The 15,987-nt window shown below is 42.2% G+C and overlaps 1 protein-coding gene across 3 annotated transcripts in view; it reads left to right on the forward strand.

Annotated features, from left to right (window-relative positions):
• The window catches only part of ZFP91 (ZFP91 zinc finger protein, atypical E3 ubiquitin ligase), a 1,914,309-nt gene that overhangs the window by 733,576 nt on the left and 1,164,746 nt on the right, over window positions 1–15,987 (forward strand). For 2 of the 3 annotated variants that reach the window (XM_044084129.1, XM_044084128.1), the window contains exon 5: window positions 12,285–12,371. The exons of the other annotated variant lie outside the window; for it this stretch is intronic. In XM_044084129.1, the coding sequence (XP_043940064.1) occupies window positions 12,285–12,371 (87 nt within the window). The remainder of the gene's footprint in view (window positions 1–12,284; window positions 12,372–15,987) is intronic. 3 annotated transcript variants of the gene reach the window in all.

The following is a 15,987-nucleotide window of genomic DNA, read 5'->3' on the forward strand; positions in this document are numbered from 1 at the left end:
ACTCCACAACAAGTACAAATATGACTCTTGTCATTGTCCATGTTGGTGTGAATGACCTGAGACGTACCTCCTTGGACTACATGAAAAGGGACATGGAGGAGCTGTCCGATCTTGTAGCCCAGGTAGGTATGACCCTAGCCCTGAGTAGCATCCTGCCATCACCCAGAATGATACCACAGTACAAGGACAAAATGATTGACTTCAATTGGCTAAGCTTCTGGTGTCATTCTAAGGGGGTCCAGTATCTGTCTGTCTGGGATGACATGATCGACCAACCGCAATGCTTTGCCAGAGATGGCTTGCACCTGTCGCCCCTGGGATTCCAGATACTGGCTAAGGCTCTAGCCACTCCTATAGTGCCTTTTTTTTAGGCAAGGTTCAAATGACAAATTCACCACCCTAACAGGTACAGGCAAGAAGAATCTGAGGGTATTGCTACTCAATGCTAGAAGTCTAAACCTCAAAATGCACTCACTCGAGGCACTCCTTAAAATGGAGAACATAGACATCTGTGCAGTGACAGAGACCTGGTTCAAGGCTCCAGAGAGTACCCCTGCATTACCAGGCTATAATTCATACCACACCTATCGGCCACCTAACCTGGAAAGAAACACTAAAGGCGGAGACGTGTCCATATTCATTAAGGATATCTACACCTCCAGGCTAGTAGCTCAGCATAATGCATCCGAGATTATCCAAGTGCAACTAACTCTGGGCAAGACCGCAATCCAAATTGTAGCTTGTTACAGATCCCCCACCATGCCTCAGGATTCCCACTCCTCATTTCTTGATACACTGGAAAATATTATGGTACAACCTAACACCCTAATAATGGGCGATTTCAACTACCCTACCATTAACTGGGAAAACTACTCGTATACCATTTCTTGTGCTCAACATTTTCTGGAATTCTTAAATTCCAATGCCATGGATCAACTTATCCACACCCCCACCAGGGGCAGCAATATCCTAGACCTGGTTATTACCAACTTGGGCAACCGGTGCTCCACACCAGAGGTCAATTCCTCGTTGGTCAGATTCGACCACAAGCTAATCACCCTAGATATCCACACCTCTCCCCCACCCCACCCCCATTATGGAAACCACAGTAAACAAATTTCTCCAAAGCCAATTTCACACTTCTTAAAGACAGAAGTGGCAAACTTCACGACACCCATGCTGACAGACAATAGAGGTATGACTGCTAAATCCTACACATATGCACTTTATAAGCACTTACACGAGTGCATGGATCGTGCAATCCCTAACAGAACCAAGATGTTATCCTCCAAAAAAAGGAAGCCAATCTGGTGGTCCCCTGCCATATACAAACTCTACAACAGAAGAAAGAAACTTGCAAAATGAGTAAAATCCCATGATTGGAGAAACTCCCTGGTCAGCCTCTGTAAGAAGCTGAGATCCCTCATAAAATCCTCCAGCGCTAGTTATGAAAACAAAATTGCCACTGACTCTAAAGACAAACCACAAAGCATTCTATAGCTATGTCAAGAATCTCAATGGCAACACTCAGATCTGCTCTGAGTTCCAGCACAATGGCACTAAATATACAGAACCAACTGATATTGCCAACATCCTGGCAGATAGGTTCAGTGCTAACTTTACTCCCCTGTCATCCCCTAAAGGGCCCATCTCTATACCAGAAGAATGCAAAGTTCCTGTAATCATGGCTGCACAGGTAAAAAAAACACTATTCAAAGCCAAGAACACAGCATCCTTGGGACCTGACAACATCCCAGGATGTGTTCTACATGAACTACAGAACGAACTGGCACCCCACCTAAGTACCATGTTCAATCATAGCCTCACCTCAGGCTTTGTGCCCACTGAGTGGCGCATAGCGACAGTTATCCCACTCCACAAAGGGGGAGCCACCACAGACCCTGGAAACTACTGCCCCATTAGCCTAACGAGCCTGGTCTGCAAGGCTATGGAACATATCATCATTGAACTTATAAACAATGACATTGGATGTCTCCAAACTCAGGACCCCACCCAGTTTGGGTTTGTAAAATGCAGGTCTTGTCTCCTAAACCTGATAGACTTCTTTGAAGCAGTCACCAAAGTCATAGATGAGGGTAAGGTGGTTCACACAGCCTATCTAGATCTCGCCAAAGCTTTTGACACCATTCCCCACTCTGGAATTATAGATAAACTCACTAAACTAGGTATAAATCCCTGTGTCACAAGATGGGTTGCCAACTGGCTCACTGACGTAACCCACACTGTGAAAGTAGCAAACTCAAAATCCAACTTCAGACCAGTGACAAGTGGAGTACCACCGGGTTCAGTCCTGGGTCCTCTCCTGTTTGGTATCTACTTCTCAAGTACAGGCCAACACAGAAGGTCTTTGGCTAACTAAGTTTGCAGATGACTGCAAACTAGGAGTCATAATTAAAACTCCAAAAGATGTGGGCATCCTACAAAAGGGCCTCGCTGAGACAGATGCCTGGTGTCAAAGTCATGGCCTCAGGCTCAATGCCAAAAAGTGCATTGTCATCCCTTTTGGTAAAAACTCTGTACCCATGAACTACCACATAGGCGGTAGTATAACACTGAAAGTGTGATAAGAGACCTTGGAACACAGGTGGACAGTAGTCTCCTTTGATCACATCGTCACAGTAGTCAGGAAATCCTTCTACGTGGCACACCATCACAAAAGGTTTCTCATCCAGGAAAAAGGTCATTTTTCCTCTCTACTCGCCACTCATTAGACCCATTATAGAGTACAATTCCCCTTTTGGTGTGTACCTTACAAGACATCTACAACAACTGGAAAGGCCACAGAAATACCTCACAAAGAGGATTACCAGCCTCAAACAGATGCCCTATGCAGACCTTCTCAAAAAACTGCAGCTTTACTCCGTCGCATATCGCCTACTCAGAGGCGATCTCTGCCTAACACACAAAGCTATGTCAAACCCAGAGCTTTTAGACATGCTCCACTTAAAGAAATCCCAATCCCTACGGGCTACACACTCTAGGGACCTAAACCTTGTCACCATGATACACAGAACATGCTGGAGGGATAGATTCCTATCCCAGAGGCTTCCCATACTCTGGAACAAACTACCAATCTATATCAAACAAAGCTCCTCATTAGCACTCTTCAAGAAAAATCTTGATGATTGGATGGGAGATAAGAAATTCACCCTGTGGATCACTTCTGTGGCTCTGCTCGACAGTGGCACAGGAAAATAATTTTCTTGGGTGGCAAAAACCAGGGTACCCTTGGCTAGGCTTATATAGGCCCTAGGGCCAATAGCCTAGTACCTACCTATAAAGAATCTATTCCTTCAGCTTCTCCTCCAGGGGACTATTCTTTTGGGGAAACCTTACATACCATGAGGGAGCATTTCCACTGGGAGAGCCAAGATTTTTCAGAATCTAAAACGAGGCTCAGGGATTTCCTTTTACTACCTCAACACAAGCCACTAGCCATCCCACCTGTGTTAGACATTGTAGATGATGTGTTTTCGGAGTCTAGTCTGTCTTCTGACTCCTTACCTCCAGCTCCTGTTAAGCCAGACAGATATTACAGGGTTCCTGACTCTCATGAATTCCTTTTTTTAAAAAAACCTGTTGTAGACCCAGAAGCTATTTTTCAGGGTCTCAAAGGAGTTGAGGCTTCTGCTGCAAAAAAACTCTACCCCCTCTGACAGAGATTCTAGGGCACACATCTACCTTGGCTATAAGGACCTTAAACTGTCAGTTTCATGTGCTCAAATATCAGCAATGTCATGGCATTGCTTAAACAGAAAATGTTGTTAAACTCTGAATGTGCAGAAAACAAGGAAATGCAGCTGAACAAGTTGGAAAGCATACTTTGCAATGTGGTTTGGATTCTTTAGAGGCCTCCTGCAGGGCCGCAGTTACCGGTTCTGTAATTAGAAGGCATGTTTGGTTAAAGGAGCAAAATCTGCCTGATCATGTTAAAGTTAAATTATTAGATGCACCTTTACAGCATGATACTTGGTTTGGTGTTAAGGCAGAAGAGGTGTTAAAGAAAATGGAGGACAAAGCTAAATCTATGCAAACGGTCAGATTTTTTTTACAAGTACAGCCACCTAGGTTTAGTAGACATTGGCCAACAAAGAATTGGTCCTTTCCTGTGTCAGACAGACCTCAAAGGGGCAGAACCAAACACCCTAGAGGCAGATCCCAGGCGGAAGGTTCATTCTGCTCAAAACAATGGGGGGCTTCTACCTCCAAAGTTGGAGAAGGCAAATCACAACCATTCAGCATTCAGGAAAAAGTCCCAATGACTTCCCCCCTGCCTGCACCAAGCACTTATCTCCTGGCAGCACCCTTAGGGGGGAAATTAGCACTTTTTTCTGAAAATTGGCACATAACCCAGGACAAGTGGGTCTTAAATATCCTGTCACAAGGCTACAAGTTCCATTTCCATACCCTGCCAAAGGCAAACGGCTGGCCAGATCTGCCAAAAAATCAATGGGCAGAGGCACAAAAACAAGTCTTATCCCTCATGGTCATGAGGGCCATTCAACTAGTACCAGGGCAAGAGCAGGGACAAGGATTTTACTCAAGACTGTTCTTGGTACCCAGAAAGGACAAGGCATAGAGGCCAATACTGGACCTATCTATTTTGAACACATAACTGGATATACCAAAATTCAAGATGTTGTCTTTGCAGCAGCTTCTGCCCATGCTGGGCAGGAACGCTTGGCTTGTGACTTTAGACCTAAAAGAGGCATACCTGCATGTCCCAATCAGACAGATATGCAGAAGATACCTCGGATTCAAGGCTGGCTCAATGCATTACCAATTCTCTGCACTGCCAAAGTGCCTGGCACCAGTAATTGCATTCTGCAGACAAAGAGGAATACAAATATATCCTTACTTGGACAACTGTCTAATTTAAGCAGAGAATAAGGACATTCTTCTACAGCATCTGGCATTTGTGAAAAGACTTCTAACATGCCTAGGGTACACAGTCAACAAAAAGAAATCAAAACTAGTACACTCTCAAGAGATAATATTCCTGGGTGCAAGCTTAAATACAACTGCCCAGATGGCTTATCTCACGCCAGACGAACAAAGGCAACTGACTACCTATTTCAAAATGTTGGCAACAAAGGCCCAGTTATCTGCAATTAAAATTCTGCAGGCTTTGGGCTTCATGGCATCCTGCATCCTACTAATTTCATATGCAAGACTGCATATGAGGAAACTTCAGTGGTACCTAAAAAGTGTTTGGACTCAACATAGCCACAGCCTGGAAACTGATTACTCTCATTCCCTGCCTGCAACAGGAGTTTCAGTGGTGGGCAAAGGCTTGTCACCAAAACAAGGGACAGCCATTCATATTACCCTCAGCCAGGCAAACACTAACACAAACAAAAACAATGGATGCATCAAATTACGCCTGGGCAGCCCACATGGCAGGAAGATGCATTCAGGGCGCATGGACCTCCAACCAAATGCATCTACATATCAATCAGAAAGAGATGCTAGCAGTTCAAAATGCCCTGACAGCCGTCAAGTACCTACTTCATCCAGGACAACTACTGATAGACAGACAACACCATGGTCATGTGGTATATAAACAAGCAGGGGGGCACACATTCTTACCCCCTTTGCAGACTAGCCATGACTTTGTGGGACACAGCATTGACTTACCAAGTACATCTGCAGGCACAGTTCCTGCCAGGAAGAAAAAATACTCTGGCAGACGAACTAAGCAGAAACCTCATGGATCCCCACGAGTTGCACCTGGACCCACAAGTCTTCAGCATGATAACAAGGAAATGGGGATGCCCGGACATAGATCTATTTGCCTCCCCTCACAACTACCAACTAAAAAGATTCTGTACAAGGATTTATCACAGACAAGCATGGAAAGTGGATGCCCTATCTTTCAGCTGGAAAAAACTATCAGTATATGCATTTCCCCCTCTGCCTGTCCTCCCCAAGGTACTCCTAAAGGTCAGACAGGAGAAGCCAAGGATGATACTGATTGCCCCAGAATGGCCCCGCCAGTACTGGTATCCAATACTAAGGAGCTTGTCTCAATGCCCAGCTTGGACCTTACCTCAGATACCTCATCTACTGTCCCAGCAAAACAATCAGATCCTGCACAGCCAACTCAGGACTTTAAACCTGGCAGTATGGCAGTTAATGTCATACAAAACGCACCTCTCAGTAAAGCTGTAATGGATGTCATTTTGGAGGCCAGAAGACCTAGTACTAGAAAATCTTATTCTGGAAAATGGAAGAGATTCTGTGCTTGGAACCAGGCACAAGGAACTGATACAGCAGTGCCAAATATTCCTCAGATTTTGCAATACTTAACAGATGCTGGACAAAGGTCTATCTTTTTCATCTATTAAAATCCATGCCTCTGCCACTTCGGCTCATTACAATACAGAGGCACCACTCTTTTCTCATCCCTTACTAAAACAGTACCTCAGAGTAGCCAGAACTTTAAGGCCTCCAAGGAGATCACCAATGCCTGTATGGGACCTCAGCTATGTCTTGGAAAAACTCTCCCTGCCTCCTTTTGAGCCAGGTGCTACTGCTGATATAAAGTTTCTATCTTGGAAAACAGCTCTGCTCCTAGCAATAACTTCTGGAAGACAAGTTTCAGAGCTTCAGGCACTCATGGCTGTGGAACCTTTTATCATTTTTTATCCAGACAGGGTCTCTCTCAGGACAAACCCAACATTTATGCCTAAGGTGGTGTCCAGTGTGGCTCTTAACCAAACTATTCATCTGCCAACTTTTTATCCAAATCCACAGAACAAGGGGGAGAGAATTCTGCTTTCTTTGGACGTGCACAGACAGCTTAGATTCTGCTTGGACAGAACCAAAGTTTTCAGAAATACAGAACAATTACTAGTGGCATATGCTGCAGGATCACAAGGAAAGGCTATCTCAAAGCAGACTATTTCAAAGTGGATAGGCCACTGCATTCGTTTCAGCTACTTCCACCATGGCAAGCCAGTGCCTAAGGGCATTAGGCTACATTCATCCAGAGCTGCAGCCACTTCAGCAGCCTTTCTCAGGGGATTACCAACCAAGGACATTTTAGAGGCTGCTACTTGATAGTGCTTTGTGAAGATGTGCACTGAACTCCATCTGCCACTCCACTCTAAGTCCAGGGCAGGCTTTGTCACTGCGTTTCTGCAGGGCCTCATAGCCGCTCCTAATGCTGTTTAGCTCCAGCTTCCCATCCATAGCTTTGGGACTCTACCCAAATGTAATGACTGCAACAGTGAAACACGAAGAACATAGTACAGTTGTGTACACCTACATAAATGTAGATGTTAGAGTGTATTCACTGTTGGTTACCCACTCGCCATCCCCCCTTTCTTCTGATGGAAACTTTCTTTCCTTCTCTGATTTGTACAACCTTTGAGATGTATTTGCTTGTAGATGAAGGTAAAGTTTATATCGGTGCATGTATTTATATGTATATAAATTTTGGCTACCCTTTTAGGGGGCACCTGACATTTGGGGCAAGAAAAACTAAAGAAAATGGCGTCGTCCGCATCTTTTATACCCCTGACGACCTGACATCAGGGAAGGGGCGACAGCAGCCGATGCAAGACCCAGGACTTTGGAATTCAGGCCGACTGAGGGCAACCTGTCAGCAGGATTACCCAAATGTAATGACTGCAACAGTGAATACACTCGAACATCTACATTTATGGTAAGTGTACACAACTGTACTTTTTCGAGCCAGCTGCTACTGCAGACTTAAATGTTTTTTTTCCTGGAAAACAGCTTTCTTTTTAGCAGTCACTTCAGCTAGAAGGATTTCTGAATTGCAGGCCCTTATGGCAGTGGAGCCTTTCGTCATCTTTCATGCAGACAGGGTGTCACTCGGGAGCAATCCATCCTTCATTCCCAAGGTGGTATCCAGTGTGGCTCTTAATCAGTCCATTCATTTGCCAACTTTCTTTCCCAATCCACAGAACAAGGGGGAGCGGATTAATTAATTCATTCATTGGATGTACACAGACAAGTTAGATTTTACTTGGACAGGACTAAATCTCGAAGAAAATCTGAACTGCTGCTGGTAGCATTTGCTGCAGGGGCAGAGGGAAAGGCTATTTCAAAGCAAACCATTTCTAAATGGATAAGCCATTGTATTCATTTCTGCTATAAGCACCATGAAAAACCTATCCCCCAGGGGATCAGATCCCATTCCACCAGGACTGCATCTACTTCTACAGCCTTTCTCAGAGGTGTTCCTACCATGGATATTCTAGAAGCTGCTACCTGGAGTTTAGTTCATACTTTCTCCAAGCATTATCACTTACAAATTTTCTCTAAATCCAGAGCTGGCTTTGCCACTGCTGTTTTGCAGGGCTTTATAGCTGGTCCTAATGCTGTATAAGTGCATCCTCCCAACCATAGCTTTGGGAATCTACACAAATGTAATGACTGCAACAGTGAAACACACAGAACATAGTACAGTTGTGTGCAGTTACCATAAATGTAGATGTTCGAGTGTATTCACTGTTGCAGTCCTGGTTACCCTCCCTCCAGCCCCTTGTTTTTCTCTTACTATGCCTCTACTTTCTTTTGCTATACTTAAAAGCCATTTTGGTGTATTTGTTTTTGTTTGGATATATAGTTTTGTTTTTTTAATTATTTATATATTTTGCTTCTCATTTGGGGGGCACCTGACATTTGGGGCAAGAAAAACTGATGTAATGGCATCTGCTGCATGTTTTATACCCTTGACGACCTGACGTCATGGAAGAAGGGACAGCAACCAACGCATGACCCAAGACTGTTAATCAGGCCGACTGAGGGCAACCTACCAGCAGATTACCCAAATGTAATGACTGCAACAGTGAATACACTCGAACCTCTACATTTATGATAAGTGTACACAACTGTACTGTTACTGTCTTGTACTTCTCACTACCTGACAAAGGCAGTACGTAGACATACTGTTGCCAGCAGCGGCTGCTGCTGCTACAAAAAAAGAGTGATGAAACTTTTTTTTTGTTGTTTTTATTGCAGAGAGAGTATCTTCAGTGGACATAGTTAACCACATACTTGGTAGTGATCTCATTTGTAACTTAAAACATCTTTACATAAAGTTTTGTTTTGCGCACAACACACAGAATAAATACTTTTCTCATGTTGAAGGTTTATGGTGTTGATGAAGCCTTAGATATGCAGTAATGTAAACCTATCAGGAGGCAGCAGAACACCATAAATGGCAAAAATGCAATGCCTGAAGACATTTGTACCTAAGAAACACAAATCTCATAGTGCAAATTCAAAGGACGGAAGTACCAGGAATTGTAAAAGTGAAATATTTTTGAGTAAATCAGATTTTTCCTGCATAGAAAAACACGTTTTACCACTACAGACATTTGTGAATACCGATAGTAGTTTGTCCATCTCTTATAATGACTTTTGGTTACAATCCCTGGTTTTTGGTGTTAGCTTTGATACTTTTGGAAAAAGTGTGAAGGTGTGTGTCAGTACTTTTGAGCTGCAAATTGACAGCCTTAAAGAAACTTGCCATTTATTGCTTTTATTTTGGGGGAAGATTTGCACATAACAGCTGTAGGTTAGAGCAACAGTGCCAATCAGAGCGGTTCAAGCAGAGAGAGAAAAATAGGTTCCAGCTGTTGTTCAATGCCTATAACCTGCTCCATTTGCCACTCTGTTTATGTAAAAGTTGAAGAAAATTACTTAAGTTTAGTATAACTCCTGTAAATGAGATTTGAAATGGGTTCTGGCAACTAGTGGACACAGTACAATTCACAGTAGTATGACCAGGCCTTATGATGGAAATTGAGAAAACTCTTTAAAATAAACACTTATTGTCATTATGTATTAAAATAGCACAGAATACTAAGGAAAAATGTTTGAGTTCTCCGTTGGAGTTTTCTGTTAAGTAGTTCATTTGTGTCTAGTGGAACTTGTAAGCTTGCCAGCCCACTGCACTCTGATTACCCTGATATAGGCCAGCCTGAAAAAAAAAATGCTTAAAGTATTGAGTTCAGGTTGGTGCCCCAGTGTCATCTAGTCACCAGTTTTCTTCACATTATTTTTTTTTTCTTAAGTGGCCCAAAAAGTACCAGCAAGAAATCATGTTTTTCATTGTGATGCTTCCAAAAACTTGGGCATCTCTTGTGCTCATTATACTGTAGTATCTTTCTGAACTCTTTGACCAAGGTCTTTTGTATACATCTGTAAAAACACTTCTTTTCCGAGTTTCATCTTTGCCTGCTGTGGACCTCACAATTTTAACAGAACTGGGATACTGCAATTGTACATTGAGATCTTTGAGCAAGGTAGTTTACCTGTACTAGAGTTACGTTTTGTGACTGAGAATGTAACGTTACTACTTTTCAAGCCTGCTATTGTTGCTGTTTCTGCCCTGAAAGATCCTTTTCCTTTTTCTAGTAGTCCTGTGTTGTGCCAGTAGAATTTCAGAACTAGAGGCCTTAGTGTAAGGACAGGGGTGGTCATCAGGAGCATGCACTCTTCTGTGTCCTAAGTAGTTTTGAATATCTCTTTGAATCCAGTACATCCAGCCTTTCCCCATTATTCATCCCACTCTGCAGAATGAAGTGGAAGAGGGTTGTGAACACAACGGGCATTCATAAAGTTCTGTTATACTAACAGGGCTGTACTTCACATGCTGTCCAGCCATGTTTCTTGCATGCTAGGAAGTTGGTTAGAGCAGTAACCAGCCAAATGTCTTAAAATGGCTATCGGATTTGTATTGCCTTTTGTTGTGAATACCGTTATAAGAATACTTAGCCAGGTCATGTTTAATTCAAGGGCAGCTGTCATCAATACAGGCTTGTTCACAGAATCTTAACCCAGAGCTTTTGGGTTGGACCACTGGATTTCTGTCCCACCCTTTTAAAAGCATTACTAGTTTGGACAATAAGTGTAAAAAGCATGACCTTTTTTTTCTGCTGACAGCCTGAAAGATGTTTTAAACCTACAGCAGTATCTGGGTCAGGGCCTTCATACTTGATAATTCCATGAATTATAGATACTTGCAAGCTGTGATCTTTGGGATGACTTTAGTTGCATGTCTGTGAGGTAATAGTCAAGTGAACCAAAACATCTCAGTTGGGAGAGCATTAGACAAAAATTTGGGGGGGGGGGCTGGCTGAGTAGTTATGGTTTTTTCCTCGGACACAAAGTACAGGGTTTGATTCTCAAAAATGGCCCAGAAAGGCAGATAGCCTAGTATTTGCCTAGGAACCTATGTAATGGGAGCTCTCAACCACACATATTTTGATTTTTAAGCAGCAGCTTGATGTAGATGTCTGCAGAGCATTATGTACACATGGGTGTGTGCACTGTCTGTAGGTTTATTAGAAATTTGCTTTTTGGTGGAAGATTAACTCCCTGGAAGTGCTTGTGAGCTCTACTTTTCTGTGCAACACATTAGGTACTCCTGAGTTGGTCTAGGCACAATTTGCTTATGTTCTGTCATTTTAGGTTTTCTGGGGTTCTCCTTTCAGATGCAGCGCTGTTTTATGCTCTGTTGCTGTGGCTTCCGCTTCGGTGAAGGAGTGTGATAGTAGGTTGCTCTCCATTTATAGTTAAACATGGGGCTTTCATTCTCTGCATTGGTGCTAAACTTGTACCTGCTTGGGGGGTATGTATGAATGCTCTTGAAGTCTGTTAAGTTATGATTACTCTGCAACAGTGTTCATTACTGAAACGTCTAGGGTTATGATGAGCATCTTGACATAACTGACCAGTTTGCAAATCCATAGGTAATTTTTTTTAAAGCAAGTACATGAGTATTTTAATTGTGTGTTCTCTGCTGTGTCTAGTTACGTGTGTGTGTGTGCAGGGCCTACATGCATTATATGTATCCTGCAAAGCAATTGCGTGTAATACTTTGTACAGTGTGTACCTTGTGGAAGCCATTGTGATAGGTGCTTATCTGATGAGTACTGATTACCTTGAAACTTGTCTTGGTGGATTTTTTAGTTGTAGCTGGGGTATGAGTTTTGCATGTGGGCAGTTAGAGGCATAGCAGTTTTATTTGTGTACATTTGGAAGTTAAGTAGAAGAGGATTATCTGTTTAGTGTGGTTCCACATCTGACCCAGAGTTGTGCTTGTTGCATAGAAAAAGGAGGTGATGGTAGGAAGAGGATGTAAGTAGTTGAGACCGCTCAGTTCAGGATCAAGGTATGTACAGTTTAGCATAAATGCTAGACAGCTTGCTTTTAATGTTTTAAGTCTTTTTACTGTTGACTTTGTATATTTGTTTTCCTGCCCCTGCTGTCCTTATTATTAGTGATGATGAAGATATGATCATCAGTGAAGAAGACCTGCCTTTTAAAGATGATCCAAAGGATGAGACGTATAAACCACATTTAGACAGGTAAACATCTCTGTAGCTCTTGATAGTTTAATCTTAACCTATTTTTATAGGTGGCAACAGCCAGACTTAAATTCTGCCAATTGAAACTTTCTTGGGATTGCTTATCCTCGTTACCATGGTGGCCTGTTAGTTATTTTAAGTCTTTCATTCATTAATTAACCAAGTAATTAGACTGTTTCAAAGATCCTTTTCCGACAAGAATTGTTCCCAAGACAAAACTGTTATATGGTATAGATATAAATGCTTGGGGTTAAAGATACACAGAGGAACAGAATATTTGGGACACATAGCTACCAAAACAAACTACTTTATGATATGTACAAAGAACTGCATGAAATTATGCAAACAAAGGGATATTCGTATCAGTATAATGCGGCTGTGTGATAGAGTAACATTTGCCTAAACTTTGGTAACAGCACTGAAAACAAAATACTTCTGCATGTAGGTTCCCCAGAATACATGGATAAACAAGAACTGGGAGAATCTCAGTAAAAGGCTCTCTCCTGTATTAAATGATATTTCTGAGTCTCTCTGTTTACTCAAGTAAGGTGGTGCCCCATTTTTATAATTTTCTGCAGGACCCCCCCCCCCCCAAATAAATAAATAAATAAAAGATCAGATGGGGCTACTTGTCAAAAGTCTCTCTCACTAATTACTTAGCCAGGGAGTAGTCTTATAATGACAAATGAGCTTTCACTGTGAACCTTTGAGTATATGTGCTTTACTAATAGATAGGTTTACTAGTGGGGAAATGGCTTTCCAGGTTGATCTGTTTGTTTACAAGCATAGCAAGCAGAAGGGTGGCTCTTCCCATTGGAGCAAATCATTTTGGTATCTGAGTGGAGAAGGATGAAGAATTCTGTAGCACTGTTTGAGCTAGCAGAGGATTGCGGCTTTTGACATTTTGTGTGAGTTAAAAGAAAGAGATTGTTCCAGAGCCACGTCTAGGTATTTATGCTGCGTAAATTACTCATCAGTTGAGTGCATCTTTCAGAATTAGAGCCAGCTTCTTCCGATATCAGGCCCTGAAGCTTATGTCTGCAGATTTTTTTTTAAGAGTACTGAATATCATAAGTACCAGCCGTAAAGTTTTTATTCTGCAGGATATAGTGGATTTCCCTGTATACATGATTATTTTAGTTTTCAAGTCCCATGGTATGTTGTAGAACGGGGGAAAGAATTGAGGAGACTTTAGTAAAGGGAATAGAATGTTTGAAGAGAGCAAGGTCAGTTGGTGACATGCTAAAGGTTAATGCCAGTATGTCACTGGAAAAGCCATCTTTTGGGTAAGGTTGGGAGGGTACTGTGGTGAATTTAGTGTCCGAGTTTTTATCCAGCATTTCGTAAGTAATTTTGGATTGATTTAAAGTGGATTTCTTAGAGGCAGAAAAGTTGGTGAAGCAGAAGGGAGATTGTATAGTGGAGAATTGTTAGTAGGAGCTATGAGGTGGGAAGGTCATTTGCTGAAATATACTCTTTGACATCATTAGCAACTGAGCTTTTCAGAGTTATATCCATGTTATGTATGCATTTAATTGAGTAGTCAAATCCTTGTAAGATTTCCAAATAATCTGGGGTTTGCCTCCCCTCCCCCACACACAGTCCATGGTACAGAAGGATAAAGTCCTAACTGCATCCCAGGAGACCTTTATTCGACTGCACAGATGCTGGGGGATTAGGGTAGGAGAGGATGGGAGTGGGTGACTGGACCAACTCACCCATCCTGTTTGCAGGAGGAATCTTAGCTTGGTGCATTGATGACACAGGAGGAGTGCAGTTCTATCTTCCACAACAAGGGGCCAGGTGTGTTCACCATGCAGGGTGATGAACTGCTTGGCCAGTTGGTTGCATACACACTTCTTGAGAAGCAGCAATTGCAATGTGCTCAAGCGTCCCATGGATTGGGAAAGAGGTAGCTGACTTTATCAGTAAACTGACTTATTCCCTAACATCTAACACTCTCCTGTACTAGGGATTGAAACCAGGGAAGTCTGTTGGCCTGCTGTAGGACTGAATAAGACATTTGGTTGCAATATGAGGGGTGCCATTGGGCAGATCCTGCAGAAAAAGCTGGTGTTTGAAGCCAACATTTTCTTTTTCTTTGTATTCTTTTATTGAACATTTTACAACATACAATTAATGCAAGTCATCAAAAGCATTTTTCCTTTTTTGGTTATCCCTTAGTACATACTAATTTTACTTAACGTATGTGTACATTAAATAATACAAAACATGACATTGTCTTTATACACTATGTAAACACTCCTTTTTCTTTTTTTCAGTGTCCCAATGCCACATTTCCCCCCACCCCTCTTAAAGGCGAGACTAGCAGTCTTTCACAGTCTGTGTTGTAATACAACATGAAGCAAAAATGGTGACACGTGCTTTGTTCCTTTAAGACTAACATAAACACTTTGTCACCTGGAGTACCTATTTAGGACGCTGTCATTCCTTCAGTTCTTTTCTTATCTCCCTAAGCTAAAAGTACATGCCTGTATGTCCTCAAGCCATTGATCCTTCACATTTCATCCCTACAGCTTGTCTGCCCTTTCCATCCTATAGCTAGGAGACTGCTTATCCTCCTAGATCTAGTAAAATAATTACACTTGCACTCTCCACTGAGGCCCAAGAATATAAGCTTCCAATGTTTTGGAGCTTATTTTCAGTGCACCTTTTTCTTTTTCTAGGCAGCAATTCCATATATAATCGATTCCCTGGCACTCCCAAAACATGTGTGGATTTCCTGCTTTCCTCTTCTCCACATTTCCAACTTTTCCCTTTACCCAGATTCCAATATATTTGCATTTGGAGTGGTGGTCTGAACCATCTATGCGTGTGTGTCAAATTATAGGCACAGTTTTTGGATTAATAATTTCTTAACTACTCAATCCAGTCTTCATTGGATAAGCCTCACTTTCCACCTTAGGGTAATTGTTTTCTTGAGGTAGACGTGTTTGGCAACTTTACTGGAATTTCTAGTCTGGCTCCTTATTAGACTGTTTCTTATTAAAAGCCTATGTTCAAAACATGCCTTTCCAACATTGGAGATACTTTGTTTCCTAAGAAATTCCTTAAGCTCAGATGTACGCAAGGACAGATACTGGCTGTCATTCAGTGCAGTTTACTAGGGAGCAGGTTGTCTTTCATTTCTTTTGTGTATTAGTTTGTGATAAGGCAAAGCCTTGTTTGAATTGTTTTTGCTTTAAAGAAAAGTGTGTGTGATCCCGTGTGTGGTTTCATCCTTTTTTTTTGGGGGGGGGGGGGTCATTTCCATGGCTTCAGGGATGCACATTTTTAGGGAGCTTACGTTCTGAGAGACTGAGCAAAAAGTTGGGACTGTGATTCCTTCCACTTGATCTTGGATAGAAATGCTGAGGCATCCATCAGTGAGGAATGTTAACTCACTGTGACAACAAGGAGAGCGTTCTTTTCAAAGGTTGACTTTGGCCTTTTAGGTTTCTTGACCACTTGGAGTAGGACCTGTTTACATAAATAACTAGTTCCACTGGGTGCGACAGAGACGTAGCGGTTAGGACAGGCAGTAATCCTATTATAATAGGTACCAGTCATTGAAGTTTAAAAATAAACTGGTAGCAGTGTTTAAGTAGGGAACTCT

The sequence above is a fragment of the Protopterus annectens genome, chromosome 9.part0 (genome assembly GCF_019279795.1).
Source record: "Protopterus annectens isolate FY-2018-M chromosome 9.part0, PAN1.0, whole genome shotgun sequence".
Taxonomy (NCBI): domain Eukaryota; kingdom Metazoa; phylum Chordata; order Ceratodontiformes; family Protopteridae; genus Protopterus; species Protopterus annectens.